The sequence below is a fragment of the Fukomys damarensis genome, unplaced genomic scaffold (assembly GCF_012274545.1).
Source record: "Fukomys damarensis isolate Sample0158 unplaced genomic scaffold, DMR_v1.0_HiC HiC_scaffold_16, whole genome shotgun sequence".
NCBI lineage: Eukaryota > Metazoa > Chordata > Mammalia > Rodentia > Bathyergidae > Fukomys > Fukomys damarensis.
This window is the reverse complement of record NW_022900928.1, coordinates 127828440-127843621: the sequence shown is the minus strand read 5'-3', so window position 1 is coordinate 127843621 and position 15182 is coordinate 127828440. Positions and strand designations below refer to the sequence as shown.

Below are 15182 nucleotides of genomic sequence, written 5' to 3'. Positions count from 1 at the left end.
AAAAAAAAAAAAAAAAAAGTACTTTCTGGACCAAAAAAATGGGTTATTCAGAAAGAGGAGTCATGTAAAAAGTTAGCAAAAAAAAAAAAAGGCAACCTCTTGCATTGGTTCAGTGCCTGGGAATTTAAAATTGAGTTCTGCAGGGTCAGCTTGATTTCTTAACATCTACCCAATTCTGAGAAACAAAAGAGATACACAGCTACACTGTTTTGAGTGTAGATGTGAGTGCATGTTTATTTATCACCACGTGTGAGCTCACCCCTGTGAGAGACATGGAAGATTCAAGCAAAGGCTTATCTCAGTTTATTTAAAAACTAGAGTTTCCATAAAGCATACTTTTTGGATGATAGACCCTACATTTTGCACGAGACCTAAAGGCATTTGGAGGGGTTCTCAGCAATTAGGAAGGTGAAGGACAGGGATCACAGCTGCAGCCCTGCCTGTCCCCTTTTTTAGTCCTGGCCAAGTCGTTCTTTCTAAAATCAGGTTTCCTTTGTAACTGGCCTCACCATTATGACCTACACGGACTAGAGTTAACTGGGACCATGACACACAGACAAGCAGACCAATGTGGACACAAAGGGATGCTCTCTATTATCCATTCAACTTCACATATACACGTGCGCGTGCACACAGGTGAGCCAATGGCTGCTCTTGAATGGCTTTAGCTCTCAACTTGTCCTACCCAGTGGATGTGAGACAGCTTCCTCAAACCTGCCTCGTCCACATCCAGCCCCATGGCAACACTGAAGCTTGCTAACAGATGGTATAAAGCAGAGGCTTCTTGTTTTCCAGATTTTTGAGAGGGCAGATTCTCCTCCAACTATGAAATCACATAAAAGGTTGGTTTAAAACGCATATATTCAATCTATTCCATTGCTTGAGTTTTCCACTCCAGCAGTTGATTACTTACTCAGTTAATCTGGTCCGCTGGTCCTTACATCATAGCTCCCCAGGAAACCATCCCATGATACCAGGCTAGGATAGGGACAGAGCTTTCCTCTGGGTTTCTCTGGGCGGCTGAACAATTTTGTTCAGTGATCACTTTTATCATCATGTGTCCAGCTATTTTATGAGAAATAAACTGTCAAACTGTTTGCATCTTAAAGAAGCCACTGACATTTTCACACTTGGGATAAAGTGTGGAATCCAGTGGACTTTTGTACCGGTCGCTTTCCTGTCCCCAGGCTACAGAGGTCATTTAATTTAGATAATCAGACTGAAGGCTGAAGGCTGGGCAGCCACCCTCTTCTGCAAACATAGATCTCCAGGAAGCCTTCACAGTTTCCAAATGATTTTATTCATGTCCCTTTTTATGTTGCAGCAACAGTTGTGGGTTTTTAGGCAAAACTGTGTGTTTCGTCTGGTGCCCATCTGGTGGTGTATGCCTGCGTGCTCTTGAAGGCCAGTGTTGAATGAATGGGAATGCAGGACTGGTTAAAGGTTTAAAGCGAAAAGATCATATGAAGAATGCGCTGTTTTCTCATTTTTCACTTGATCCCGCTTCTCACCGCCATACCTGGAAAAGCAGACGTTCTAAAGATGTAAAAGGGAGAAACAGGGAAAGAGGAGAGAACAGACAGAAGCCAGGGTAAATAAACTCCTTTAAGTCCTAGGAGATCTATCCTAATAGCCTTTTTTAAAAAAATGTAAGGTTTTAAAAAAATTCCTTTTTACTGAGACCTGTTGTTTTAAAACAAAAACATGCAGTCTATATTTAAAAAAAAAAAAGAGGTGCAGAGCGGGGCTCATGTGGAAGATTGTTTGAATCACGTTTCACTCCACGGGGAAGGTGAGGTCTTGTATGGAAAGGGACCACCCAGAAGCTGAATTGGCTTTATTATAACAATTGCCATCTTAAGACTGGTTTGGCAGCAGATCCTGAACTTGGACTTCGGCCCCACTGACTCTGTGCATTGGTCCTGTTGGAAGGGGACTTTGATGTATACAAACCTGTGGGCACAATTGCTTTGTGCTGAGAAAACAATGGCTTGTGTGTGGCTGGGAGCTGGGAGGTGACACAGGTAAGTAGGATTTGAGTGTCAGTAGAGTCAGTGGGCAAATACCTTAGTGTTTTGGTCTTTTTCTGCATCTGCCCTCCTGCACTGGGATCTCAGGTGACCCCAGAGCCTTTCCAGCTTGGGAGTCTGTCTGCCCACCCCTCTGGAGGCGGGGACAACAGCCCACTGTTCTGATTCCAGGCACTACAGTGGATGTAAAACCAACCGGCCTCTCTAAAAATTTATGGCTCTCAGAAGAAAAAGACAAATCAATATACATTTTCTTAAAACCTACTGTAGAGCTGTCATGCCTGACTGCTTTGCCGAGATTTAACCTGGAAGCTTCAACATTAATTTGGGCTCTGTGTTTTGTGAAACCCATTTTTCTGCCTCCTACACTGAAGACTAATGTTTATACTCATTTAGTATTAATATCAGGATGCCTTGAGTTTCTGTACTTGCTGGAGAATATATTTAAGAATATTTTTGTAGCTCCATTTGTTTCTTGAGTGTGAGTTATTCTCACCATTTGCCTTTGCTAGGACTCAAAATCCGGTGTTTATCTAACGGGAGTCTGTTCTCTCTGTGGTTTCAGGTTTGGAAAGAAATCCCGGCCCGCGATGTACGACGCGACCCCCATTGCTTATGAGGGTTACAGTCCTGATGACAAACCCTTGGTCACACTGATTAAAACAAAGGATTTGTAATCTTTTTTTTTTTTTTGAATTATTTTTCAAAAAGATGGGGATACTACACTCATTTAAATATTTTTAAGAAAATTAAAAAGCTTAAGAAATCTAAAACATTAGCTGCCCAAGAGTTTTCGGTAGGATATGGAAGAACTAATTTTCTGCAGCTTTTAGTTTGGAAAACAGTATTTTAAAAATGGGATTTGTGAAATCCCTAGACTACGTTTTAACGTACTTTCAGCTCTCTAAACTGTATGCTTCAAGTAGTGTGTGCCCTTCCCACAGTAGGACCCTGCCATGAAACCCACAGGTGTTCCTGGGGTTGTTACAGAGGAAGTCTAGCCGCGGAGCAGTTTCTTTTTGACATGTGAGTGCCAGCTTTCTGCGTAGAGTAGGAAAAACGTGTAAGGTAGTGTATGATGTATAATACAGTGTACCCGTTACTTAAAAAGAAGCCTGAAATGTTCGTTTTGTGGAAAAGAAACTAGTTCAATTTATTATTCCCAACCCGAATGACATTAGCCTCTGCCTTATCCTGTGCATGGGTAAGTGACTTATTTCCGCACTGTTCCATTGAGCTTTGCAGAAAGGTTCTTTTGAGTTTGTTGTTGTCATTTTTGTAACAGCTGCCAAACTTGGTCTTGAAGACGTACGCGACAGAAGGGCCTAGGGAGGCGAACTATGATTGATTTCGATCTCTATTTTTCTTTTCGCAGTCAAGGTTTTTCTATTGTGAGTAAATTAAATTTTCGTTTGAGCTGTTCATTGCTAAGAGGTAGTAAATGTAAGAGAGTACCAGTTCCTTCAGTAGTGAGTGTTTCTCCATAGTGCATCTTTATTTATATTCAAGACATTTTTTGTGGCTGTATTTGATGGATATGTGCTTCTTCTGATTCTTGCAAATTTCAAAGAATATTGAATAAATGTTAGCAAGTCACAGATGTACTTGTCTCTTTTGTTCTTTCAAAATTACATGAAATAATTTGGATCTGACATTGGTTGTCATACAATCCCACTGTTTATGACGTTTTAAGTCATCTGAGCAATACGTTAACTGTGGTTTGCAGGTGATTGGAATCTGTTCCCCAAAGGTCATGCATTGGAAGCATGATCTCTGTCTTAGTTACTTTTCTCTTGTTGCTGAGACAAAATACCTGACACCCGAAATTCAAGGGCGAAGGGGTTTATTTAGCTTACAGTTTGTAGAGGTTTCAGTCCCTAATCAGCTGGCTCCAAGGCAGGGATGGCAAACAGGTATCACAGAGGAGAAACAACATGGCATACACAGAGTAGCAAGAGCAACAGGGACCTTCACAGTGTCTTTCTGCCCCTTTTATCCTGTCCGGACTACTGGGTTTCAGGTGGTGCCAAACCAGTCATTCATGTGTAGTGGTTTAGTAATCACATGCCCTTAGTTCCAGTGTCACACACTCTAGATTTAGCCACCTCCAAAGAAGACTGCATGAGGGTTAGGGGACATCTAGACACAAGCCACAGCAGTGCCCAACGCAGCAATATGTGAGCAGGGGGAGGGGCCTAGAGGTGGAGCCTAATGAGACAGGCTTAGGTCACAGGGCAGCTGCCCTCAGAAGAGATTAAATCCAGTTTACCCTCGAGTTATGACCAGCCTGACCTACAGACAAGTTGGATTACGACCAGACCAGAAATTTAGTTTTAATTTATGAACAAAAGCCTTGAGTTCCAACCCAAATGCCTGCTGCTTGTGCTTTCAGGTAGTGTCAGATACAGATTTAACCCTAGAAGTGTTCTGGAAGGATCATGACAACATCCTTTCCTGTGTGGGGTTAACTGAGAAATCCTGGGCCAGTGCCTCTCTAAGGACACTGAGATCTGCCTGTGTATAGGAAAGAGACTTTGAAGGCTGTGTAGAGGAGCCTGAGCCTTCAGTTGACAAACCTGAGTTATAGCCAGCCCTCGGGAACAAACAATTCCTATGTCAAGGGTCCACTGTAGTTCTCACAAGAATGCATTGATACAAGTCAGTCCAATCCCTGGGCTTCTCTCTGGCTTCCTTTTTGACAAAGCAATCTCTTTCTTCCATGCACACTCCAGTCCACCATTAGGCACACCCTGAGCTCAAACTAAGGAGGCTCCCTGATCTTAGGCTTTGAATCTCTAGAACGGTGAGCTAAACAAACCTCGTTTCCTTATAAAGTTAGTCTGTATCTGGTACTTTGTTATAGTAAAGCAAAATGGACTAATACGACTTAGTCACTGCCAGGGCCACTCGCTGCCCCTCTGGGAATTGTTCTTCCCTCTTGATGGTCAGTTGGCTGGTGCTGCTTATCAACAAGAAGGGCGGAAAAATAAGACTTCTTATTCAAAGGTGAACATCCGAATTTGCCAGAGAAATGCAGGATGTGTAATGTGGAGGCACAAGAAATCCAGAGATGCCTCTAGGCATGGTGAGCAGGCACCTGTGGCCTCAAGAGATATCGTATATACTGCTCTCCTTCTGAGGTCAAATGAAATTGCCTTAGCAAACAGCCGCCTGCAGGCAATTTGGAGCCGTTCTGTATTCAATTCCACTTTGTAGCTAAGCATTGTGCGGGAGTCCCAGAGTCATTTTGAACAAAGCATTTTTAACTCCACATGGAAACACTTGGGAAGACCAAGCCATGTCCTGAAATCAGGTGCAAGGGAGGGTTTTAAGCAGAAGGAATAATTGAGATGCTTTTTCTTCACTCTCTACCCTCAGAACATCTGTCCCTAATCTTCTAAATGCCATAGCGGTACACCCACACTCTGAGTATTAAATGATACAGTGCAATATGTTAATATTTTTAGTTTGTTTCAGTGTTTAGAAGTAAAGCAAGAACCAAATGTTAACTCCGTAGGTTAAGCAGCCATGGGAACACCCAGCAAGGAGTGTCACACAAGCCTTGTTTACTCCTATCTTTCTATAACAGATAGTTGGAGTCGGGCGTGGTGGTGCCAGCCTGTCATCCCAGTGCTCTGGGGGCCTGAGGCAGGAGGATTGCAAGTTTGAGCTCAGCCTGGGCAATTCTGAGTAGCGAGACCTCATCTCAAAAGTAAAAACAAAAATGACTTAAAAAGGGTGGGGATGTGCCTCAGTGCAGCAGCCCGGCTTTCAGTTCCCAGGATAGACTTAAACAATACGAAAGAAGGCTGACCAGAGGCACCCGGGAATGCTGGTGTGAGTGGAGCTTTGTCCCCATGGACTCGCCTGCATGCCCCAGGATAGTGTCCACATTACTTGCGTTTCCTTTCTGCAGTCTGCATTTAGCAGCTGTTTCAGTCACACCCTTTCAAATCACTCGTCTCGCAAATTCTTGAATTCATTACATGTGATGCCCCTTAAAGGACTTACCTGAAACACTGAACGGTCATAATTTGTCTCCTGCAAGCAAGTTAATGGAGCCTCCTGCTGCAGGTCTGGGGCAGAGCCTGTGGACAGCCTGAGAGCTGAGGAAGCTGAGCGAGTCTAGAAACATTTGCTCGTTCATCCGGACAGGTGGGACAATCATCTCCTGTGCCAGGCAGATCATGAGCCATGACAGCCGCTCAGAAAGATCTCCACTCCTGAGTTTGTTGCTTGTCTCGAAGCACACCTTCTCCTAATAAACAAACTCCAAATTATACTTCACCGAGCACGGTGAGGGGAGGTAAACTCTGCTCCGAGGCAGCTATTTGTAGCAGAGTACAAAGCCTGGCTTTAATCATTTATATGCTAATGACTTGGGCTAAGCTTCCTAATTGGGAAAATGGGGGAATAATGCTAGGACCTCCCCTGGAGGTCATTGCAAGAATTAAACACCAGAATTCATGGAAATCACTTGGCCAACTCCCAGTGCTCATGAGGCACTTGGCCCTGGTGAGCTGTTATTGGGGCCATTCTTATTTTACATACAGACATAACCCAGTAGGTGAATTGGCCTGTTTCAATGGTGGTGACTGCGGTCTGCAGTTAACACATCCCGAATGTGTTCACGGCCCTCCGGCAAGTGCTGGGCATATTCTCCAAGGGCACTAAACCCTCCATTTTGCTCGAGGTGCCATGCAAAGGGCATTTCATAACCAAGAGCAAACTGGTGCTCAGGATGGTCTGAGTTGGCACTGGGCTCACGAGTGGACTTGGAATTAGCTCTGCTTGAATCCGGGGGCTTGCACACACCGGGCAACTGTGAGTAAGGAAGAGCTCACTGCCCGCCTGCAATGGTGTCTCAGCTCCTGAGGGAGGTTTCCAAGCTCTTTGTACCTGCAAGGAAGTGGCATAACCACATACATTTCTCCCACAGGGTCTGCAGAGTTGAGAACCAGTTACTCTGACACTGAAGTCTCTGCAGCACAAAGGGGCTGGGACTGTCCTCAGTTTCCAACTATTGATTGTACCTTACGGTTTCTGCTTCATTTCCTGTGGCTATAACTGTCTTTGCTTTTTGAACAATATATTCTGGGTGTCATTTTCTCTGAGAACTGAGGGTTTTCTGGGAGTCTGACCACTGATACTTTTCCCAAATCCTGTTATAGGTCAAGTTAGAAACAAACAAACAATAACAAAAACTTTTAGGTACAAACACACAAAAGTCACAAATTTTACTATTCAAGAAATTTCCAGTTTATGTATAGCAGCAACCCTACAAACTATTGGAAAGAAAGAGATATTCAAAATAGTTACAAAATTTTAAATAAACAGCAACCCTCCAGCACCAGTGTCTCACTCCACCACTGTCATTTCTCTACTGTTCTCCTCCTGTGCCAGTGCACTGAAGGTTCTCACCTCCTTTCCCAGCTTCCTTTGTTTTTAGAGGTGATGTGGGCTCAGTGTTGGTCAGTAGAACCTCTGAGGAAACTGCTTGGATCTTCCTAAAAATCTTTTCTTCCTTCACGAGAGAGTGATAGTCAGTGGTGGATCATCAGATGTCTCTGAGCAGTGGGAAGAAAGAGTTTTATTATGCTGTAATTGAAGGGGCATAGATTTCTAGCATTCTTTATAACAAGGTTCCACTAATCCTGATATGATGAGAATTACTCTTCAACCCCAGTTGTTTCCAAAACTGAGCAAAGGGAATGGAAATGGGGTTAAATTATTGCTGACAGGCCAAAAATCTGGCCCACAGTTTGTTTTAGGGTCACCTTCAAACTGTTGTTGTGTATATTAATTTTTTAAATAAATTTTTGTTTTAGGATAAATTTTGATGGGGGGGGAAAATTGAACATAATAAGAGAACTTTCTTGTTCTTCACACGTGGTTTTCTGTCTGAACATCTTACTTTACTTGTTGTAATTAATGAACCCATGTTAATGTGTCATTATTAACTAATGTTCACACTTAAATCTAATTTCCTTAGTTTTTACCCAGTGGCCTCTTTGTTGTGCCAAGGTCACATCTGGGACATCACACTGCTTCTGGTTATCACATCTTAAGACAACTTGCCTTGTTCCCGAGTGAGGATCAGGTTAAAGTCCGGCTGAGTCAGGAGTGCTGCACCCATCTCATGAGAAAACTCCAAGGCCTGTTAGGGCTGGAATAACCCACCCCCTCGGCTGTGTAGAGCTCTGACCTTAGACAGATAAACTGTTCCTCTCCAAAACCTCTAAAGTCCTGACTCCATTCTCCTCAGCCCCTAAAGCATGCAATCCTAAAACTAACATGTGGCCAATAACGATGTGCCAAATATCCTGACTCCACCCTGGCTCCACCCCCTCTTACCCTATATAAGCCTGTGCATTTCCGGAAAAGAGTGGAAGCTTCCAGAAACCTCTCTGGACTCTGTGTAGCGATTCGGCGCCTTACCCTCCCAGTCTGCATGTGGGCTCGCGGATGAAAAACAACAATTGGCGCCCGGACAGGGGACTTGCGTATACTGGATAATTATTGAAGTTTCGGGTAAGGATCTCTATTATGGGTAATGTCATGAGTCAAGAACAGCCGGTACAGGCTGCCTTAGTAAAGGATCCTCACTCCGAAAAGGCGTCTGAGGCGGTTTCAGCCCTAACTCAGGTGAGTGTAGGGCTGAGCGCTCTAAAGATGGTGGACAAAAGCCTCTTACAAAAGCTGGCGCGGGCGGGCTCTCTCTTCCGCTTCTTCCACAGAGGCGTCAGCCCTGCCCACTGGTCTCTACTTCCTGTCACACCCCCTCCTCACTGGAATAATGGTCATTGTCGGATGAGGAGAAACAATCCTTTGATCGGGTCTTAGCGTGGTTTTCGGGTCCTCGGCCTCCTTCAAAGCCAGGCCGGCCCAGCTGAGAGCTCCAAAAAAATTTCGGAGCGAAAGACCTGCAGCTTTGGGGCGCCGGGGCCTGCTGAGCTGGGGGGCGGGGGCGCTGGTTGGCGGCCGAGTCCGACAGACAGCCACAAGGTGGCCGAAGTTCCTTTTGTCTTCCTGGCCTCTGCTGTTCCTGCTTCCCACTGCGGATCGTGCCCCGGCTGCTTGAGGCCCCACTCCCCGGGGTGCGTTAGGGCCCAGCAGGGCCCAGAGGGTTGCAAGCGTGGAGTCGAGGCTGGCGAGATGGGGCTGCGCGGTCCCCAATGTGCAGCCGTGGGGACTGGTTGCTCCCTGGCCTGTGGCTGCTGGCGCTGAGTGGTGGTGGTGGGGGCTGTGGCGCCCCCAGGAAGAGCCTTCTTGCTGCAGAGCCTTTGATCGCTACTTCGTCCTGGACAAATCCTCAAGTACCTAACCCCCCACCTCTATCTTGTTCTGCCTTCCCCTTTCATGTTTGTTTTACCCCTTTTATTGATCCTTCTTTGTTTAATCATACAGAAACTTGGAGTTTATATTTTGCTAGAACACCCCTGGCCCTTTGGGTTCCTGTTGATCTCCATGTGGAATGACAAAATTTAGGTCCTCTCTTTAATCTTATGCTTTATCCCCGGAGTAAGAAAGATTTTAAAGTTTCTGCCCTTATTGCTGTCATCGTTTCCATGGTGGCAGCTATTTCCACCACAACAACGGCAACAGTCACCTCACAAAATCAAGTGGCAACGGCAGCAATGGTCAACCAGCTAACAAAAAACACCACCCAAGCCTTCAAAAAAGACCGCCCTATTTCTAGATGTCCACCCAGCGGTACTCAATTTACAGAGCCAATTAAACTTGGTTTGGGAGGAATTAATTCCCAGGCGTTAGATGTTGTGTAACTTTAAATAATGTGTGGGATACCATTTGGTCAAAAATTCAGGCTGGATGGAATAATCTGAGTAGTTGGATACGTGGATTGATATTGGGATTCCCATATATATATTACCCTTGTTTGGCATATTGTTACTGTTCTTTAACAGTGAAATGTAACAGTAAAAATGTGGTCCTTTTGGCTGAGGCTCTGGAGTCAAAGACAAAAGGGGGATCAGGTTAATGTCTGGCTGAGTCAGGAGCACCTCACCCATCTCTCGTGAGAAAACTCCGAGGCCTATAAGGGCTGGAATAATTCGCCCCCTCATGTGTGTAGAGATCTGACCTTAGATAAACTGTTCTCAGAAACCTCTAAAGTCCTGAGTCCAATCGCCTCAGCCCCTAAAGCATACAGTCCAAAAACTAACATGTAGCCAATAATGATGCGCCAAATATCCCGACTCCACCCTGGCCCCACCCCTGCCTTACCCTATCCAATAGCGATCTAGTAGCACCACCCTGGCTCCCCCCACCCCTTAACCTATATAAGTCTGTGCATTTCCTGAATAAAGCAGAACCTTCCCGGAGGACTCTGCATGGTGATTGCAAACCTTGCCCTCCAGGTCCGGGCCCCCGCATCTTGTTCCACTAGCGGGCAAAAACAACACCTGAGGACCCTGACAGTTTTGAGGAGTATTTGCCAAGTACTGTATTCCAAAGAAAGTTCCTCTGTATTGATTTTTATGCTGTTTTACTCATGAACCCAATAATATTATAGGTTTGGTAAGGAAGACCAAATCAATGCCATTTTCATCTTGTCAGATCAATGGTTGCTGGCTTATCTTGGTCACTGGGCTGAAACAGTGTTTGTCAGGCTTCTCCACTACATGAACTACTCTCTCTGTCTCTGGCTGGCGCTCTCTCTCTCTCTCTCTCTCTCTCTCTCTCTGTCTCTCTCTCCTCTCTCTTTGTGCTGTGCAAACTAAATCAGCTGTAATTGTTAGCTGAACAGCAAATGAACATGGGGGAGTTAGATGCTAAGTATTAGACACACATCACTGCACCATGTGTTGATAATAAGACATTAATAGTGATGAGAACAGGAAAAGGAGCTCCTAGAAGGGATTACCTGGCAGACTCTGGAGAAGCGGGGAAGGTTCCTTGACATGCAAAGTCTAAGTCAGGACCTGAGGGATGGAGGGGGAATTAACTAGATGAGAGAAGGGATGAGGTGCATGGTCTCAGCAGGTGACAGTGGGCACTGTGGAGTGGCTGAAAAACTTGAGCCAGGCTGGAGCAGCAGGTGCCAGGTTAGGATCCCAGCAGTGTCACTCCTAGGTAACTGCCTAAGGGCGTCAGAGGGGTGTATTTTAAAAAGTGTCACGCAAGAATATTTACCCTGACTGTATGTGACATGGTCCCCAGTACACAAGTGTTCCCCTGAAAGATAAAGGAGAACATCATCTGAGATATGCAGCAACACATCTGGAAAAACAACAGTAGAGGATGAGGTGCCTTCAATTAATGTGAGATTTTGGGTCAGGGAAAAATCAATTTAGGGATATAAAAATTGAAGTAGCACTTAAGTTAAAAAAAAAAACATGATAAAGGCATCAAAATACTGCAAGAGAGAGGGTTAGTTGCTTGAAGACAGAGGGGTGAGCTGTGTCCCAAAGACCTCAGGGTGAAGGAGAAGCACAGATATCCCACATTGGCTGGGGAGGAAGACTGTGCATTGGGGGTGGGCAGAAATGGAACACAGTTCATGTCTCATAAATTGTTATTTCCAGGTCGATTCAGAGCTCCTTGATTTTGAAATATAGATTTTTTTTTCCCTCTGACGAATTTCCATCCAGTCATTTAAAATGGTCTAATCTGCTGATGTAAACTTCACCCTCAGACACATTTCCAGGCTGCTGAGTGGCAGGAAAGGCCACACGTCATTGCTGTAACTTTCCTGCTGCCTTCACTTTGCAGACTGCCAAGGGCTAAAGTGAATCTTTGCAAAATTGAAATCCTTTTATTATTGAACTAGTCCGTGTGGAAAATATTCCATGGGCAAATTATCTTTTAATAAGGCAGTTTCCTGCTTTCACAACCCCAAAGGCCCCTTAGTGATTTGAAATTCAGATATTGTGGTTCCCTGCGTTTGAAGTCAAGCAATTCTTACTGTCTTCCTGACACGTGACTCCCATGGGGATTTTTAATTTCATCCATGACGGCATGATCTTCCTTAGAGTGAGATGTCTGTTAAGTCCTTGACATAGAGTAGTAGTAAGTCTAGTGATCCTTAGGTCCAGCTGAATTTTAGGCAGATCTACCCTCCAAACACAGTAGCTGTGTCTTAGTGTGTACACATATACACAGAGAATATTACAGACAGACAAATGTTCCATGGAGGAGGAGAGTTTTAGAACCAGTGAACAAGACCGGCATTCTTAAGTTCCACACTGGATGCTTTGGACTGGAATTTCTGTTGCTGTGCACCATAGGATGTTTCATGGCCTCTCTGGTTACCGCTCACCAGCTTCCAGTTATGGCAACCAAAAAAATTTCTCCATCTCCTCGCACTGCCAAATATTTCCCAGGAAACAAAGCTACCGCTGGGTAAAAAGCACCAAACTGGACTGGCAGACATTCCCCCCTCATCTTTTCTGGTTTTCTTCTGTCCGTCCATCCCTTCATTTGCTCACTCATCCAATCCATCCCACACCTATGAGGCACCTTCACCGAGCACACACTGCAGTGGTCCGGTGCCTCAGTGGGCTCTGGTGGTGTTTCCTGACTGGTGTTGAGGTGGGCTCCAGGAACGTGCTACAGAATTCTCTGGATGCTTTGTATTTTCTTGATTTAGTGAGATTCATGGTTTTCTTTCTAATGGGATGACCTGTCCTCATAACTTAATAAAGGTAGTTAATGTTTATTAAAACTAACCATTTACTGGCCCAAGTGCTGAGCAATCTATGCAAATTACCTTCTTCTCATCCTCACATGACCTTGAGGTAGGAATTTGCATTTTTTAAGACTAAGTCCTAGAGACATTACATAGGTTTACAAACTTCCACAAATTTTGAGACATGGAATCAGAGCTCTGTTCATAGTCACAATCTACCCATCTGCCTACTCATTCACATAGGTCTTCTAATCCATCCACTCAGCAAATATTTATTAAATGCCTACTATGTGCTAGTAAGCCACTGAAGCTTTTCCAGTTGGCCTTTTGAGGGAGATTAAGAAACATCAAGACACCAGGTGGTCCTGGATGTCATGAGCTTCATCGAAGATCCCGGGTCTGGATCTCTTCATAGAAGTAGGTGCAGAGAAACCCCCTTTTGAGCCTTGGTCCAGAAGACAAACAATATGAATTGAGCATGGGCTTTATGTGTGAGTGTGCATGATGATGGTACTTTCAGAGAGATCACCAGCTCTTTAGGGTTTGACGTTACTCTGCTCAGCCTTATTTTATAGATGGCACAGTTGCAGCCCAGGAAGAAGGAAGATGTATTTTCCAAGATCAGCAGGGCACCAGTGCAATCACCAAGTTACAGATGAGTTCATGAGTCTGGACGGGTCATACACAAACTCATTGTTCTCCAAAAGAGCTCTGGTCTCTGTTGGCCATGAAAATGCCAGTGTGTGTATGGAAGAGTGAGGCAGGACATGGCAAGGTCAAGAATAGTCCTCAAGAGAGATGATTTAACTGCTGTGTACTGGATGAACAAGTTCGTTTGATTCAACTATAGTCTCGTGGGTGCTTTATCTTGGGACTAAGCACAAAAAGCTTCCAGCATAAGATGATATTTCTGTAAAAAGGCTTCTGAGCCTTAAGTCAGGCAGCTAGGGACATTACTCATGTGGTTTGTTCTTTATGTGAGTTTTAAGGTGTGTTACAAATGGATTTACTCTAATTCTCAAGTAGTCTCAAATGAGACTGATGAGAAATGATTATACAATGGAATAAGAACAGTGATCCAGGCAGTTGAAACGTGAAATGGACTGTTTTGGATCAAGTGGGAACATCTGAAGTACTAGGATTAAGTTTGTGGTTGATATGTACATTGATTGGTTGACTGTATTTCAAAACTTTATGTCTAGGGTTCAGCAAGTCAACCTTTCTTGGAAGGCGATCGTGTTTGGATTTCCTCCATAAGCTTGGGGGACTGCTGTTATTCCTCATGGTACTTCCTTTAAAAGAAATCACTACTTAACATAAAAAAGACCAATTTCCAGCTATTTTCTTCCCATATCTATTACTCCAAAGACACAAACAACGTTTCCTTTGGCCTCTTTGGTTTTGTTTAGGAGCTTACTCAGTGAGATTTTCTGGTTCTTCTGGGTGGAAACTCTGTCCCTCATCCTTTCCCACTTGCCCAAACTAGTCATTATTTGTTGAGTGGTTTTCCTTCACATTGTCTCCCATGCCTTTTCCACCCCATTACACCTGGGTGGCTGAAAACCATCAGTGAACCCTTCCCAACCTCTTACCCAATCTTTTTTATTTCTATCAATCCATATGAGCCAGGCTCCCAAGGCTGCCTGATTGCAGAGCTACCCGGTGTGCCTGTGAACAGAACAGGTTCTGGGTCTTAACCGTGCTGGAGGCATTCATTGTGGGATGGCTTTGGGCCAAGCTTTGAGTCATGCATGTTGTAACACGTAGGCAGGGAGCACAGAGGCAGGGATGTACTGAAAGCTGTGGGTACCTGCTGATAGGAAGTGGGAGGCAAAGGTTGCGAAGCAGGGGGTGGAACCACTGAGCCAAATCACTGGCCCAGGAGTGAAGGTTGAATACAGAATAGCCAGACAGCCCTTTCTACATACCCAAGTCAACATTGGTCCCATGAGCAGGGACTTGGCCAACTTCACATAGGAAGACTCCAATGGGTAACAAAGACATGATTGCCAGTTACCTGAGCTCGCATTCTGTTGTGCATAACACCTATTGGTCAATGTGGCTGCTGTTAAAACATTAGCAAAAGAATCTATTGTAGGAACAGAAGGCACCCCTGAGAAGGGTTAAAAGACTCAGGCCTTTTTAGAGCTTAGAAAAAACAGCTCTAAGTGGCTATAAAAGATGAACAGTTTTTTTGAGCAGTTTTGTGGTTTTTTTTGTCCAAGTTGACAGGCTGTGGTTCAACCCCTTCCTCTGTGCAGGCAGCACTGTCCCTCCTAGTGCAGGTTGCTGTGCCTGCCCATGTCCTTCTCTTAGCTCACAATGCACAAACCCCTAGCAACAAGCCCAATATCCAATTAAGTGTCACCTTTCTGGGGAGTGGAGACAGAGGCCCTTCTCCATAAAATAGGACCACAGTCCAGATTCAGAGGTGACTTAGCTCCAGGTCCCCCTACTCCTCAGAGTGGCTTTGTATCAGATAAGCTCTACTCTCACTTTGCTGT

General features: G+C 44.7%; 2 protein-coding genes and 1 long non-coding RNA gene across 3 annotated transcripts in view; 2 read left to right on the top strand and 1 right to left on the bottom strand.

Annotated features, from left to right (window-relative positions):
• The window catches only part of Dner (delta/notch like EGF repeat containing), a 195230-nt gene extending 191604 nt beyond the window's left edge, over positions 1 to 3626 (top strand). Inside the window, exon 12 of the mRNA XM_010608136.3 lies at positions 2596 to 3626. Within this exon, the coding sequence (XP_010606438.2) occupies positions 2596 to 2707 (112 nt within the window). The 3' untranslated portion in view covers positions 2708 to 3626. The remainder of the gene's footprint in view (positions 1 to 2595) is intronic.
• LOC117286372 lies at positions 1465 to 8463 on the bottom strand. The gene is made up of 4 exons (XR_004517550.1): positions 8385 to 8463; positions 7452 to 7597; positions 6042 to 6288; positions 1465 to 1536 (listed from the first exon to the last, which is right to left on the bottom strand). It is a non-coding gene; the product is annotated as an uncharacterized LOC117286372 (long non-coding RNA).
• A 37-nt stretch (positions 8464 to 8500) lies between these two features.
• The window catches only part of Pid1 (phosphotyrosine interaction domain containing 1), a 304514-nt gene continuing 297832 nt past the window's right edge, over positions 8501 to 15182 (top strand). Inside the window, exon 1 of the mRNA XM_010608134.3 lies at positions 8501 to 8561. The gene's annotated coding sequence lies outside the window, so the exon portion shown is untranslated. The remainder of the gene's footprint in view (positions 8562 to 15182) is intronic.